Source organism: Lolium perenne, chromosome 7 (assembly GCF_019359855.2).
Source record: "Lolium perenne isolate Kyuss_39 chromosome 7, Kyuss_2.0, whole genome shotgun sequence".
Classification (NCBI taxonomy): Eukaryota; Viridiplantae; Streptophyta; class Magnoliopsida; order Poales; family Poaceae; genus Lolium; species Lolium perenne.
Window position 1 is genome coordinate 231015509 of NC_067250.2, and position 16516 is coordinate 231032024.

Consider the following 16516-nt stretch of genomic DNA (forward strand, 5'->3'; position numbering starts at 1 on the left):
TGTATCCGGCTAGGACTCTCCATGTAAACCCTAGTTCCGTGCGCCTTTATAAGCCGGATCCCGGGAGCCCTAGAGGCACGAACACAACTCATTGTAACATCGCGAAAGCGCCCAGATAATTCCAGACAAGCAGCAGTAGGCCCTATCATCGTGCAGGTGTTCCGAAGCTGGGTAAATCGCGTACCACCGTCCCGTGTGCACTCCGCCCTATGGCCCCTTCTTCTTTTCCCCCTCGTGAGGATCCCTCCTCCGAGGTACCGTCGATTAGGCAACGACACCGGCGGTAAGCGAATTCCTAGTAGTGCACAAGACTTACCAACGTCATCAATAATGTCAAGCCAGCTCCGGTAGGAGAGCGGCGACAACGGCGTGTAGGCGGTGGTCACTAGGTGGTAAAGATCTCGATGTAACTCTTACTATGGCTTTGTACTTTTTGTGAACTTCTATAATAAATCTAAAATTTCTCGCAATTTTTTCTAGCTATGCTCAGTTTGCGAAATGAAAGAGTCAAAAACTCTGGAACAAATCCGGTAAACTGGTACCGTAAAACCGAATGCAAACTCCGTTTGCGGTAGCTATCTGATACAGTTGCTCCTATGCTGTCAAGTCCAAAGCAACTCATCTTTGTACGCCGCGTAGAAGGTCCAGACAGACCCGGCAATGCTGGTTATTTCCAATCTGGAGTAGTCAAATTTCCCCGAGTTAAAATAACAAGTCAAATTTCCATAAATGACTCACCTTCCAAATTTCTAACCGACCGGGTTACGAAATCGGAGCTGTCTTGGTGAAAAAGAAAGGGCTTTCTTCTGCAGTCTTGCGCGTAGGTTAATCTTAGAGGTCTTGCGAAATATAGAAAACCAAATGAAAGTGATTCCAGTGCTTTCCCAAAATAGCAATTTTCTGGTCCCCGCATCGTGAGAAAAAGTGTGACCACCGAATTACCACCTGCCCCCTGACACAGGTCCCACCATCGAGTCCCTCACTCCTTGTGTCATTTCCACACCTCTTTTCAGAGCCATCGCTATCACTATTATTACAAACATACGGAACAAAAGACCTCCCTAAAAGTATTAAAATTTGTAAATGAAGAAAGATTTAACTTGACATTCATTGTTTGCATAATCACATCCCAGGATTAAGGATGTAAAAAAGGCTACGCTACGAAACCTAGTTTGCGCTACTTTTGGTGTATTGTTACAATCCAAAAAAATACATTCCAGTTGGCACCTTGATCCTTCAAACATTCTAGTTTAGATGTATAAAAGACTGAAAATTACATAAGTAGCAGAAGTTAAATCCAGAAGTTACTTGACCTAGTTTTTAAAGAAGCAAGCATTCTATCGTTGCAGTTTGATCCTTCCACTAGTCTGGATGTTAAAAAAAGACTGAAATTTACATAAGTGGCAGGAGTTAAATCCAGAAGTACATCCTAGTTGAAAAAGAAACAAACATTCTATCGAATTTGATCATTAGTAGTGCTGCATCTTTCCACCTGGATGTAAAAAAAGACTAAAAATTACATATAGCAAGAGTTATGTGTAGAAAGTGTGGGAAATTAGTGTTACATCTTTTCATCATGCTGGATGTCGAAATAAGAGAATCACACAACAGTTTAGATGTAAAAAATAGATTGAAATTACATCAAGCAGGAGAAGGTACATAGCGAATTGAGTGGATAATACGAGTGCTAAATCTATTCTTCATGCTAGATGTAGAAATAAGCAAATCACATCTCAGTGTAGATGTAACTAATCGATTGGTCATCTCAACAAATTTTGCATCGGTGCTAAAACCAAAATCGTCGCACATTACCATGGCGAAGCGAGAATCTCACCCTCTGTGCAGCCTGAGGTTGTTGAATGTTGAGTCTCCACGGGCGGGCGCACCAGCATCCTTGCCGGCAAAAGCCAAACGGATCTCGAGCAGCATCAACGAACTCCCGACGACTTGCTTCTCCCCGTCCTCGCCCGCCTCCGTTGCGTCTCCAGGGACGGGCACACCAGCATCCTTGCCCGAACGGTGGCACCTCCTCTGGACCCTCACATTCAAGCCAGCGCTGAACACTCTAGCCCAAAGTCATCGGGCGAGCGAAAGGCAGCGGCGAGGATGTCAGAGATGCGGCGGCGGAGTGCATCTACATCCGCGTGCACCGCCGCGTCCCGGGGGTGGAGGTGGCGCGACCGCGCGAGAGTATCTGGCGGCACAGGAGGGCGTCGGGCGGTGGGAAAGCTTGACGGGGTGGCGACGGGCCGGCGAAAAGAGCCGGCGTGGCAGCCCAGGTTGCAGGACGACGAGATCGAGGGGGAGGGAAGTGGATAAGGAACTAGAGGGGAAGGGCAGTAAGACGTGGCCGGAGATCCTCCACCGTCGCCAATCACCACAGCCATCCCGCGTACCTCGGATGTGTGTCGATCTGGAAGTTTTGCTCCACCGCTGCTCCGCCGCCGCCGAGCCCTCTCACCACGGCCAACGTCCTTGAACGCGTCGATCCGTGCGTCTCCAACGTCGACGCTCGTCCACTGCTTCTCCAACAAACCAGCATAGCAACATGAGCGGCCAGATGCTCCTCTTGGCCAGCCCGCTTGCCGCCGACGAGGTATTTTAGAGATGGGAAAGGACCGAGCATAGCGACGCAGGGGAGAGACGAAAGGGGAATGAGGAGGAGCTGGCTCGATACCCAAACTTTGACCGGTCAGTGTATTTTGGACAATAGCATCGCGTACGTCCGGCCCGCACGATCAAGATCCAACGAGCGCGACGTGTGAGCACCGTGTAAGACACCACGGTGCCAAGGCAAGAATTAGATTTTGCGAAAAAGAAACGCGGCGCTGCGCCTAGCCACACACATGGTTATGGTAACTATTGCACACGGTGATTTCTTTCCAAAATTGCCGCGTTGATCAGATCCCAAATTTAACAGGGAGCAGCGAAGAATCGGAGCTCTGCCGCCATTTATGGCAGCGCCTCTTCCTCCTTATATAGCCCCAGCCCCTTGCCTTAATGCCTTGCACCTCCATCGCTTCGCATCGCATAGAGCAGCCATAGAGAGAGACGAGAAGCAGAGCAAAGAGCACCCGCCTCCGCCGCCGCGCTTTAGCTTCCTCCCACCCATGGCGCGGCCACCGCTCCTCGAAAACGGCAAGAAGACCAAGGGGCGGCAGCGCAGGGAGCTGCGCCGGGTGGAGGACAAGGACGCCCGGCAGGTGACCTTCTCCAAGCGCAAGGCCGGCCTCTGGAAGAAGGCCTCCGAGCTCGCCCTGCTCTGCCACGCCCACGTCTCCGTCGTCGTCGTCTCCGAGGCCGGCAGGTCCTTCGCATTCAGCAGCTCCTCCGCCGACGCCGTCCTGGCGGGCGGCTGCGGCGGCAGCGACGCCCCTGAGGAGGACTGGGAGGACCTGGAGGCGCTGTCCCGGGAGGCCAAGGAGAGAGCCGCCGAGGTCGAGAAGGAGGCCGAACGGATGAGCGCCGCCGGGAACAAGGTGCTGGAGCTGCAGAGGCAGACGGGCAAGCGCTTCTGGTTCGAGGTCGATACGGCCGCGCTCGGGGAGGAGGAGCTGCCAGTGTTCGTCAGAGCACTCCGACGCCTCAGGGACAACGTCGGCCGCCGCGCCGATAAGAAGCAGGCAACTCAGCCGCCGCAGTACTAGAGAAGCCGTAGTGTTTCTGTTACTTAATTACTCCGTATTAGGCTATAATGCTTGCTTAGTTAGCTAATTTACCTGCCGCTAGTAATTTAGTTCTACAGTACAATACTAACTCGCGTTTTCGTAGTACCGTGTGAGTTATGTGCAACCGAAATTCCTCAATGGTTCAGTTATTTTGCCTGTCTCCGCTCCCACATTCAGTTGATCAATTTGGTAGCACTCTTTATGCAAGTACAGATAATTAATTCGATGTTTTTTTGCCACAAATCATGCGTTATTAGATAAACCCATTGAACATAAGATTTGAAGTCGAATTAAGTTGTCGACTAAAGTACACAACCCATGGCCAATATATGTTGCCAATTTGCCATGTTGGGGCGTGCTAGGCATGACACAGCCGCTTTGGGAATAAATCGGTCGCCCCGCTAGCATGTCACCACAATGTCCGTCCTTTTGTAGCTAAACGGCACCCGTGTAGCAAAAAAATATTGTGCTATTGCAACATTATTGTAATATTTTCAGGAGGATGGCACAACCGTGCAAAAAAAGTTTGCAGCATTTCAAAATTTAATGCAACAAGAAAGTGTTTATGCAACAATCTTTTTCATGAAAAAGTAAAAAATAAAGCATGGTGCAGCACCTTGCGAGAACCTTCACACCATTCAAGCAAAACGGTGTGGCTACGCCCAGAAACTCTGCAGCAACTTGCATGTATGTTCGCAAATCCCAGCTAGTTGGGGTAACTCATATATGCAAAATCGAAGAAAAGCAAAATTGATAACCTCGTATGATCATCCATGGCGGCCCCGGTTTCCTTGATTTAGCTTTGTCGGCCAAGAATCTGCCTTGTCCTCACGAGCGCTAGATCCGGCGACACTTCAACCTCTACCTCAAGCTCGGCATCTCAAATCTGAGCTTCACCTTGTGAGTTTTTCCATGGTGGTTCAGGTTGAAGGAAGAAAGAAGGTTTTTGTCATCGAGCTGTGAGGGGGAGGAGCTTATTTTGACAATAATTCTACACTTGCGGACTGATTAGGCCAAAGACAAGCAACAAAACAAATATTGAAAACCAAAATCGGGTCGCGCTGGCCGTCGGGCGACCGATCTCGTCCCCGAATCGGTCGCACAGCCGCCGCTCGTTCCACCCATCGGACGCTCAAGAATCAACGCTGGACAAGTCGCTTTCAAAGCTGCAGTATGCGTGTCCAGTCTTGTCCCGCGTTGCAGGGCTGCATGCAGGTGCAAGCACGCGCGTTCGTGCATGAAGCCTACTTTGGCTAGCTACTAGCTGTGTAATTGTGCTTGAATCACACGACCGTGCCAAAGAATGTTACAACAAAAAAAAATACTATTTACAACAAAAATCATCAATAAATTTAAAAAAAATCACCAATATATTTACAAAAAATATACTATTACAATAAAAAATATCTCTACAACAAATCACCAATATATTTACAACAATAATTAACAATAAAACCAATAAAAATTTGGGTGTTGACAACAATACTCCAACACTAAAAAATTCACATGTCAAAAATATATTTACAACAAAGCATCAATATATTAACAATAAAACCAAAACGTTGATGTTTACAACAATACTAAAAATGATTCGAACAAGGAACAACAATTTCAGCACTAAACTATCAATATATTTACAATAATAATTAACAACAAAAACAATTTTTTATTTGGGTGTTTACAATAATAATCAGTTTTCCATGCAAGAAGTATCTTTACAATAAATTAGTAACATATTTACAACAATAGTTCAGAACAAAAAAACATTGTTCTTTCAGTTCGATGTTTACAATAATAGTTTGCTTCCATTCCAGAAATATATTTACAACAATAATTTACAATACAGATCACAAAATAATTTAGGTGTTTACAACAATAACCAGCAATAAGTTTAACAAAGAAAAAGAATTCCCATGCCAAAAAATATGTTTACAACAGGTCACCGATATATTAACAACAATAATTAACAGTAAAACCTACAATAATTCCCATGCCATCTCCAGTAGTACCTTTCGAGCCGGCAACGACACCGGCATCGACAACACAAGATTGGTACCCCGGGGTTGGGATGATGCGGTAGTCGAGCGTTGGAAGCGAAGAGCGCGCTCTACCGGGTATGGAGGTGAAGCTCGATGGGGAGCCCAGGGCGCACTCACCGGAAGGATCAGGACGTGCTCGGCTGGGAGGAGCAGAGTTGAAGCGCTTGCCGGGGAGGAGCAGGGCTGACGCGCTCGTCGGGGTAGGCGCAGGAGGCGGTCGTCGAGGACGAGCGGGCCGTCGCGCTCACCGGGAAGGAGCAGGAGACGGTCGCCGGGAGGACCAGTGCTGGTGCGCTCGCCGGGGAGTGCGCTCGTCGGAGGAGCGGACCGGCGCGCTCGCCGGGAAGGAGCGGGAGACGGTCGCCGGGAGGAGCAGCGGTGGTGCGTTCGCCGGGCAGCGCGGTGCTGCTTCTCTAGAATCTAGATAGGAGTCAGAGAAAGAGAGGAAGAAGGAGTTGTGTGCCCAGCGTTAGAGCATCTCCAGTCGCGTCCCCCAAAGCGCGCCGGATCGAGCGTTTGGGGGACGTGTTTTGTTCGTGCCGCGTTTGGGGGACGTCGCTCCCCAGCCGCGTCCCCCAAACGCCGCCCCCAAACATTAAAAGTATTTTTTTAACACATAAACCATTTATATCAAATGTAGCATATGAAAAAAATGTTTTCGAGGATTGTTTTCAAATTAAATTACAACAAACAATAAAACAAGTAATCAAATATAATAAAAAGGGCTAGATGATACATCAAGGTGCCACGGTATTTCCTTTGATCCTCCACAAATGCTCAACGAGATCAGCTTGAAGTTGCTCATGCACATTGCTGTCACGGATCTCTGCGTGCATGGCGAGAAAATCAGCAAAATCTGCAGGCAACTCATGATCAACCTCCGCGAGAGGGCCTTGACACTCATAGGGACCAACATGTGACCTAACATGATTCTTGCGGTCATCCTCGATGATCATGTTGTGCATGATCACACAAGCCTGCATCACCTCCCACATTTGGTCGTGAGACCAGCTTAGAGCAGGGTACCGGACAATGGCAAATTGTGCTTGAAGCACACCAAATGCCCGCTCGACATCCTTCCTGCAAGCCTCCTGTCGTGTAGCAAAGTGAGAATTCTTCAGACCTGATGGATTCGAGATTGTTTTGACAAAAGTGGCCCATTTTGGATATATACCATCGGCTAGATAATAGCCTTTGGTATATTGGTGGCCATTGATCTCATAGTTGCATGGTGGAGCATGCCCTTCCACTAGTCTGCTGAACACCGGAGACCGCTGCAACACGTTGATGTCATTGTGTGATCCCGCCATGCCAAAGAAAGAATGCCAAATCCACAGGTCATAATCTGCCACAGCTTCAAGCACCACACTGCAATATCCATGACGCCCATTGTATATACCTTGCCAAGCAAACGGGCAGTTCTTCCATGCCCAGTGCATGCAATCGATGCTTCCAAGCATTCCAGGAAATCCTCTGGCAGCATTTTGTGCCATGATCCTTGCAGTCTCTTCCTCAGTTGGCCCTCTCAAGTAGTATTTGCCAAACTTTCCCACCACAGCTCGGCAAAACTTGTACATGCACTCAATGGCAGTAGACTCACTCATGCGAAGGTAGTCGTCCTGTGTATCGGCAGGTGCTCCGTATGCAAGCATCCTCATAGCGGCGGTGGACTTCTGAATGGATGAGAACCCGAGAACGCCTACAGCGTCGACCTTGAGCTTGAAGTAGGGGTCGAACTCTCGAACGCCGTGGAGGATATTCATGAACAGGCCCTTGCTCATCACATGCCGGCGCCGAAAATTGTCGGCATGTGTTGCGTCGTCGGCGAAGTAGTCGTTGTGCAGCATGGCATGCCCCTCCATCCTCTGCCGGGGCTTCGACTTCCTTCTTCCCGGCCTTGATCCTCCGCGGCGCGGCCTCTTCCTCTTCTCCGCCTCATCGTCAAGCATGTCCTGGAGGGACGCGATGATCAGCAAATGCTCCCGCAGGTCGTCGTCGAACGCTTGCTCGTCCTCCGGCGGGGCAACCATCTCATCGTCGTTGTCCATGGCTAAAGCAAAATCAATGGTTAAAATTGCGCCGAGGCGGCACGACGCAACAAACAGCGACCAATCGCGCCTACCTGGCCGATCGTCGAGCACCTTACGTGCGCGGAGGTGGGCGGATTTGACGGCGCGTTCACGGGAGGCGCTGGCGACGCGGCGGCGGCGGCACGACCGGCGGGAGCCCCGGCCGCGACAACGGTGCGACTCGCGGCACAGATCCCGCCCAAACGGCCGGGAAATCCAGCGGCGGCGGTGGGATGGGAGGCGCGGGAAGGAAGGAGCGACGAGAAAAGAGGCGCGAACCAACGGTTTATGCAAATAGTCGCCGACATGTGGGAGCCCGCCTCGCTTTTCGTTGTGTCCGGCGTCCCCGGAGCGTCCCCTGTGGGACGGGGACGGACTCGGGGCGCCGGACACCGTATAGGGGCGCGCCGGACAAAAAAGGGCTTTGGGGGACGCGGCTGGAACGCTTTTTTTGTCCGGCGCGCCCCAAATCCCTTTGGGGGACGCTTTGGGGGACGCGACTGGAGATGCTCTTAGGATAACGTATGGTGGGATCCACCCACGTGCAGGCGCCTCTCTAAAAAAAAAGGAACGACCGATTTTTTTGCTTGGATCGGTGGGCTGATCGCAAGCATTTTCCAAATAGTTTCCTTTTGAACATGCTACACACCTTTTTCCTCAGGCATCAAGTTAGTGGCAATGCTGTATCTATCTATTTTGGAAGTTGAATGCGCATGCCTTCTAGACTGCGTAATATTCTCGGGATTGCAGTAGGTATTGGACAGAAGCCTTGCAGGTCGCTCCAGTTAAACCCTAGCTAGTATTAAACATCACAGCAAGGAACTAATTGACATACATTCACAGTTAATTTGGGAGACATACTCCTGTGTATCTGTAATGCTAGTAGAAGAAGCAGAACGCATAAAAACAACAGTTTCTACACTAAGAAACTAGCCCACCCAGCTTCTCCAGTTATGCATTTCTTCTTCAGCAACAATAGAAAGTTCTGACAACTGCATATAGAACATGAGTTTGTATTTCTTCTTCAGCAACAATGGAAAGTTCTGACCACATCCATCAAACTTGAGTTTGTATTTCTTCTCTGCTAATAGAACGTGCGGTTCTTCATACATCTTCCTTCATTCTGTAAAAAAAATGGAGAACCTCCAAATACGCTCCCCACAACAAAGAACAAAACAACATTCAAATGGAGAACTCCAAACAAAATGAAGTGAAAGTCTCCTGTTTTGAAAATAGTCCCAATCCGGATTGGTGATGGTGGTCAAGAGGTTCTGCCTCTACACCATCCCCAAACGGCAGCACCGAAACCACAACAAAGTAAAAGAGAGAAAAGGAATACACACAGGAAGAATAAACTAAACTGGTTCTTCTTGGCACATAGCATAGCAAATTTACTTATTTTATGCATGGTTGATTAGGCTACGGTACTTAACAAATGCTCATGGGCAGTAACTACCAGTAATGAAGAAATACTAGATCATTTAACACGGCTATATTGTTTCTCTTTGGGTACCATACTACCACATATATATGATTATCAACATATACCAGTATGCACAACTCTATAGTAGGCACTAGACCGGAGGGTATATGCAAATGTAATAAGGAAAGCGGAGTGAAGTTAAAAACACCATACAAGTCAATAACAATCCAAAATTCCAAACTCGACCAGACACTAAAGATTGTGTTACAACTACGAGAACTGGGATCCATACTCAACGGGAAATTTGATTGACAAATACTTCCCATGTATTGTGGGTGACATGTAAACTTCACTTATACTTTGTATATTTATTTTGGCTAACTAACAGCATTAGCACTGTAGTACTTCTTCCATGTAATGGGACATTCCTCTACTAGAGTAGAGTGTAGACATGCTGTACATGTCAGTTGAGCACTGCAAACACTCTGCTTTGCATAATTATTTTGACTTACAATCTGCTTTAGCAGTATAGATGTCAATTGAGCAAACACTCGGAAAGCTGGCAAAGTGCTCTGCCAGGCAATCAAAATTTTAACAATAGCTTTCGAATGTCGTAGATCAAGGACAGTCTGAACTCTATAGGCGTATCTTCAGATCAGATGCATCATCACAAAATAAGGATAAAACCATAACAGGGAGCAATAATTTGTTCCAGCTAGTCATTCCTGATGATATGTCATATTCAGATTCAGCAGTAATCCAGAAGCATTCACACGTAATGAACTGTAGAAGGAAATTCACCAATCGAAATGCATCTCTGCAATCTACAAGGCAATGTAACCAGCTAAACTCTGTAACATCTTATATGCAGCTACGGAAAGCTAATCCCAATCCCAAACGATGGCCTGATTAACCAAGCAATGCAGTAACCTGATGGTGTGAACGAACGAACGCGCGCGTGCGTGCCGATCCCCACGCCGAAGTACCCCTACCGCCGGTGCCGTGCCTTGGGAGCTTTGGCCAGCTTGTCGAGGCGGCGGAGGACGTCGGCCCTGAGCACGTCGAGCGCCGCGGCGAACTCCGGCAGCTCCGCGTCCCCGAGCGCGCCCGCATCCACCTCCCACCAGTGCTCCCTGCCCTGTTCCTCCTGCGCCGCCTTGACCATCTCCGTGACGGCGCGCAGCCGCGCCTCCTCCTGCGCCACCCGCGCCTCGATCGACCCCGCCTCACGCCTCATCGCCGCCACGCGCGCCGCGGCTTGATTCGCCGTCTCGGTCCAGGCGTCGGCGCCGTTAGCGGCTGGGAGGAAGCTGCGGAGGACGGATTCGACGGTGGGGTTGCCGAAGAGGGTCGGCCTGCCGGCGGCGGGGATGGCGAGGATGGCGAGGTGGGGGCCGAAGAGCTCGGAGACCTCGCTGGCGTCCTGGAGGAGTCTGGAGCGCCGGTATTCGATCCTTCTGCGCAGCTTGCGAGCTTCGTCCTCGCCGCCGACATCGTCGTCCTCCCGCCGCTGGGTGGCCCGTGCCGTCGCCATTTGCTTAGGGATACGAAATGGAAAGCACGGAATCGGAGTTTTCTTAGGGGTGGGCGTTTACAATTCAGTCTTTTGATTTCGGTCTATTTTAAATTCGATCCTCACCGAATGAAGACCAGAAATAAATTTATTTGTTTTGTTACAATGTAAATTCGTGTACCAAATAATTCGGGTTCGGGTCCAGTTGTGAGTCGTGACCAAACATCGTGGTCGATTTTGTCAACACAAAAATTGGGACATTGTTTAGTAAAAAGATTGCAGCATTTCAGCTGTATTTTGACATTTTAGCAATGCATGTATTATTACTACTGTACTATCAATTAGCAGGAATAAACATTTAACAGGTACGAAAAGAATCACGCTATAGCAATTTGATCAGCATACAACAATACCATAACTAACGTACCTCAAACAGTCATGCAGATTGGGGCGGTCTCACGGAATGTTCGATCACTAGCTCTAGTTTATTCTGGTTATAGGAACTAATGCCTGAATTGACAGAACTAAAATTGGGCGCCCCAACCGAGATCCGGGCCGCTGTCGCATGCCGCCCTGCTCGCAGCATCACGGCCGCGCCGCTACATCTCCACCACCCGACCGAAACCGGACCTCCGCCGCCAACCAAAAGACCCGATGCCACCCTCCTAGCATGCGGGTAGAAGCAGGTCTGCCGCCGATGAAACCGCGTGGACTTTTGCCGGTGGCCCGCTCAACTGCGGCGGTGGGGGAGGAGGGGAAGGGACTAGGAGCTAGGGATTTGGGGTTGCCTTTCACAGGTGACCATGGGGACGACCGGGATGACAAACCATTTTTCCTCATTCCTGGAAGCTCACTCTTTTCGTACTCTTACTTTTTTTTCGCACTCTTAAATCTTTTTTTCTAAAACTGAGCCCTAAAACTGACCGAAGTCACGCCCTCCCCTCCCCCCTCCACCCACACCCACCCACCCCTACCTACAAGCAGCTGCCATCGAAACATAAAACACGATAGTTGTAGCCATGCGCGGATTTGTGAGATCGCTGCATCTTTAGTTCTGGATTGTAGCATAGATGTTATCTTTCTGAACTCAGCTTGTAAATTATGTATTATGGACTAAAATTCAAAATTTACTTGTGGGATGGGCATCACTCATTTATGCATTGTGATAACCGTATCAATGTTCTTTGGATAGTCTTATATTTTGTATCACATATTTTTGTTAGTGTACAAGTTTTCTCAAATGGGCTCTGATACGTCTCAAATGTATCTATATTTTCTTATGTTCCATGCTACTTTATTGATGATACTCACATGTTTTATACACACTTTATGTCATATTTATGCATTTTCCGGCACTAACCTATTAACAAGATGTCGAAGAGTCAGTTGCTGTTTTCTGCTGTTTTTGGTTTCAGAAATCCTACAAAGGAAATATTCTCGGAATTGGACGAAATCAACGCCCAGGGTCTTATTTTTCCACGAAGCTTCCAGAATACCGAGGGGGATACGAAGTGGGGCGACAAGGCGCCGCCACACTAGGGCCGCGCGGCCTAGGGGGGCCCGCGCCGCCCTAGCGTGTGGGGCCCCCGTCAGCCCCCCGACTCTGCCCTTCCGCCTATAAGAAGCCTTCGTCGCGAATACCCCAGTACCGAGAGCCACGATACGGAAAACCTTCCAGAGACGCCGCCGTCAATCCCATCTCGGGGGATTCAGGAGATCGCCTCCGGCACCCTGCCGGAGAGGGGAATCATCTCCCGGAGGACTCTTCATCGCCATGATCGCCTCCGGAGTGATGTGTGAGTAGTTCACCCCTGGACTATGGGTCCACAGCAGTAGCTAGATAGTTGTCTTCTCCTCATGTGCTATCATTGTTAGATCTTGTGAGCTGCCTATCATGATCAAGATCATCTATTTGTAATGCTACATGTTGCATTTGTTGGGATCCGATGAATATGGAATACTATGTTATGTTGATTATCAATCTATCATCTATGTGTTGTTTATGATCTTGCATGCTCTCCGTTGCTAGTAGAGGCTCTGGCCAAGTTGATACTTGTAACTCCAAGAGGGAGTATTTATGCTCGATAGTGGGTTCATGCCTCCATTAAATCTGGGACAGTGACAGAAGGTTCTAAGGTTGTGGATATGCTGCTGCCACTAGGGATAAAACATCAATGCTTTGTCTAAGGATATTTGTGTTGATTACATTACGCACCATACTTAATGCAATTGTCTGTTGTTTGCAACTTAATACTGGAAGGGGTGCGGATGCTAACCCGAAGGTGGACTTTTTAGGCATAGATGCATGCTGGATAGCGGTCTATGTACTTTTTCGTAATGCCCAATTGAATTTCACACTACTCATCATAATATGTATGTGCATTGTCATGCCATCTTTATTTGTCAATTGCCCAACTGTAATTTGTTCACCCAACATGCTATTTCTTATTGGAGAGACACCACTAGTGAACTGTGGACCCCGATCCATTTTTTTACATCGAATACAATCTACTGCAATACTTGTTCTTACCGTTCTTTGCAAACATCATCTTCCACACTATACATCTAATCCTTTGTTACAGCAAGCCGGTGAGATTGACAACCTCACTGTCACGTTGGGGCAAAGTACTTTGATTGTGTTGTGCAGGTTCCACGTTGGCGCCGGAATCCCTGGTGTTGCGCCGCACTACACTCCGCCACCATCAACCTTCAACGTACTTCTTGACTCCTACTGGTTCGATAAACCTTGGTTTCTTACTAAGGGAAAACTTGCCGCTGCACGCATCACACCTTCCTCTTGGGGTTCCCAACGGACGTGCTCTTTACACGTAACAAGCAACATTTTCTGGCGCCGTTGCCGGGGAGATCAAGACACGCTGCAAGGGGAGTCTCTCACTTCCAATCTCTTTACTTTGTTTTTGTCTTGCTTTACTTTATTTTATTTACTGCTTTGTTTGCTTTATATCAAAAATACAAAAAAATTAGTTACTTGCTTTACTTTATTTACTATCTTGTTTGCGTTCTCTATATTAAAAACACAAAAAAATTAGTTACTTGCATTTACTTTATTTTATTTCATCATGTTTCCTCCTAAGTTCACTCTTAAAGATATACCGGTAGGACAAGGGTCTATCATTGGGAGAGATAATATAGAAGATTTTTTCACTCATATTAGTACGGTTGAAGATTTTGAAGATAAACACTTGGTAGAACTTGCTCCTACTTATGAAATTGCTGCTGCTTCTTTAGTACACATGTTAGAAGCTAGATTTGTTAATCTCAACCCCGTAATTCAACATATGTTTCTTACACTCTGTGATATGGAAGAAGGAGAAAAGAAAGATTTTGTCTTAAAAACCCTTCTTAAAGAATTTGGTGATGTAGCAGGAGAAGCTAGAAAAGTCTTTACTAAATATAAGATGCTTGGCTCTTATACCAACTTTGCTAGTACCCTTGAAAAGATGGAAAAAGATAGACAAAATTACACTAATAAAGTTAATTATGAGGGGGATATTAAAACATCAATACCTTGCAAGCTCTTAGGAATGTGCGAGGCACTAGAAAAGAATTTTGATTGGATTGTTCCTGAAAATTTGTTTGATGAGAGTAGCAAGCCTAAGAGTAATGAAAAAGGAGCCTCTGAAACTTACATAGATAAGATACAATGCATAGTTGAGAAAACTCCAAACCCCGATGTTGATGCTTCATCCCTTGATAACACTTGATACACATTTTTTGTGCCTAGCTGAAAGGCGTTAAAGAAAAGCGCTTATGGGAGACAACCCATTATTTTACTTCTGCACTTTTGTTTTATATTTGAGTCTTGGAAGTTGTTACTACTGTAGCAACCTCTCCTTATCTTTATTTTATTGCATTGTTGTGCCAAGTAAAGTCTTTGATAGTAAGGTTCATACTAGATTTGGATTACTGCGCAGAAACAGATTTCTTGCTGTCACGAATTTGAGTAGTATTCTCTGTAGGTAACTCAGAAAAATCTGCCAATTTACGTGAGTAATCCTCAGATATGTACGCAACTTTCATTCAATTTGAGCATTTTCATCTGAGCAAGTTAAGTGCCCCAGAAAAATTCGTCTTTACGGACTGTTCTGTTTTGACAGATTCTGCCTTTTATTTCGCATTGCCTGTTTTGCTATGTTTGATGGATTTCTTTATTACATTAACTTTCAGTAGCTTTGTGCAATGTCCAGAAGTGTTAAGAATGATTATGTCACCTCTGAACATGTGAATTTTTGATTATGCACTAACCCTCTAATGAGTTTGTTTTGAGTTTGGTGTGGAGGAAGTTTTCAAGGATCAAGAGAGGAGGATGATACAATATGATCAAGGAGAGTGAAAGCTCTAAGCTTGGGGATGCCCCCGTGGTTCATCCCTGCATATTTCAAGAAGACTCAAGCATCTAAGCTTGGGGATGCCCAAGGCATCCCCTTCTTCATCGACAAATTATCAGGTCACCTCTAGTGAAACTATATTTTTATTCCATCACATCTTATGTGCTTTACTTGGAGCGTCTGTATGTTCTTGTTTTTGTTTTGTTTGAATAAAATTGGATCCTAGCATTCAATGTGTGGGAGAGAGACACGCTCCGCTGTTGCATATGAACACATATGTTCTTAGCTTTATTCTTAATGTTCATGGCGAAGGTTGAAACTGCTTCGTTAATTGTTATATGGTTGGAAACAGAAAATGCTACATGTGGTAATTGGTATAACGTCTTGAATAATTTGATACTTGGCAATTGTTGTGCTCATATAGATCATGTTTAAGCTCTTGCATCATGTACTTTGCACCTATTAGTGAAGAAATACATAGAGCTTGCTAAAATTTGGTTTGCATGATTGGTCTCTCTAAAGTCTAGATATTTTCTAGTAAGGGTTTGAACAACAAGGAAGACAGTGTAGAGTCTTATAATGCTTGCAATATGTTCTTATGTAATTTTTCTTTGTCTTAGGTTCATACTTGTGTTTGCTTCAAACAACCTTGCTAGCCTAAGCCTTGTATTGAGAGGGATTACTTCTCGTGCATCCAAAATCCTTGAGCCAAAAACTATGCCATTTGTGTCCACCATACCGAAATTCCAAAGTAAATTGCTTGAGTGCTACCTTTAAAATTCCATTCTTTGTCTTTGCAATATATAGCTCATGGGAAAAATAGCTTAAAAACTATTGTGGTATTGAATATGTACTTATGTATCTTATTTCTTAATAAGTTGCTTGTTGAGCGATAACCATGTTCCTGGGGACGCCATCAACTATTTCACCTTTGTTGAATATCATGTGAGTTGCTATGCATGTTCGTCTTGTCTGAAGTAAGGGTGATTTATCATGAGTTGAATGGTTTGAGTATGCATATTGTTAGAGAAGAACATTGGGCCGCTAACTAAAGTCTTGATCCATGGTGGAAGTTTCAGTTTGGACAACTCCTCAATCTCTTATGAGAATATTATCTGTTGTTGAATGCTTATGCATTAAAGAGGAGTCCATTATCTGTTGTCTATGTTGTCCCGGTATGGATGTCTAAGTTGAGAATAATCAAAAGCGAGAAATCCAATGCGAGCTTTCTCCTTAGACCTTTGTACAGGAGGCATAGAGGTACCCCTTTGTGATACTTGGTTAAAACATATGTTATGCAATGATAATCCATGTAAATCCGAGCTAATTAGGACAAGGTGCGGGCACTATTGGTAATCTATGCATGAGGCTTGCAACTTATAGGATATCTTATACATAATACATATGCTTTATTACTACCGTTGACAAAATTGTTTCTTGTTTTCAAAATAAAAG

The 16516-nt window shown here is 46.3% G+C and overlaps 1 protein-coding gene and 1 long non-coding RNA gene across 2 annotated transcripts; one reads left to right on the plus strand and one right to left on the minus strand.

Moving 5' to 3' along the window:
- Positions 1 to 1235: 1235 nt before the first annotated feature.
- Positions 1236 to 2724, minus strand: LOC139833311 (uncharacterized). Its single transcript, XR_011748779.1, has 2 exons — positions 1835 to 2724; positions 1236 to 1492 (listed from the first exon to the last, which is right to left on the minus strand). It is a non-coding gene; the product is annotated as an uncharacterized lncRNA (long non-coding RNA).
- Positions 2725 to 3040: 316 nt separating this feature from the next.
- LOC139830012 (uncharacterized) lies at positions 3041 to 3647 on the plus strand. The gene has a single exon (XM_071824227.1). The coding sequence runs from the start codon at positions 3111 to 3113 to the stop codon at positions 3645 to 3647; it is 537 nt and encodes a 178-aa protein (XP_071680328.1). The 5' UTR covers positions 3041 to 3110.
- Positions 3648 to 16516: the final 12869 nt, after the last annotated feature.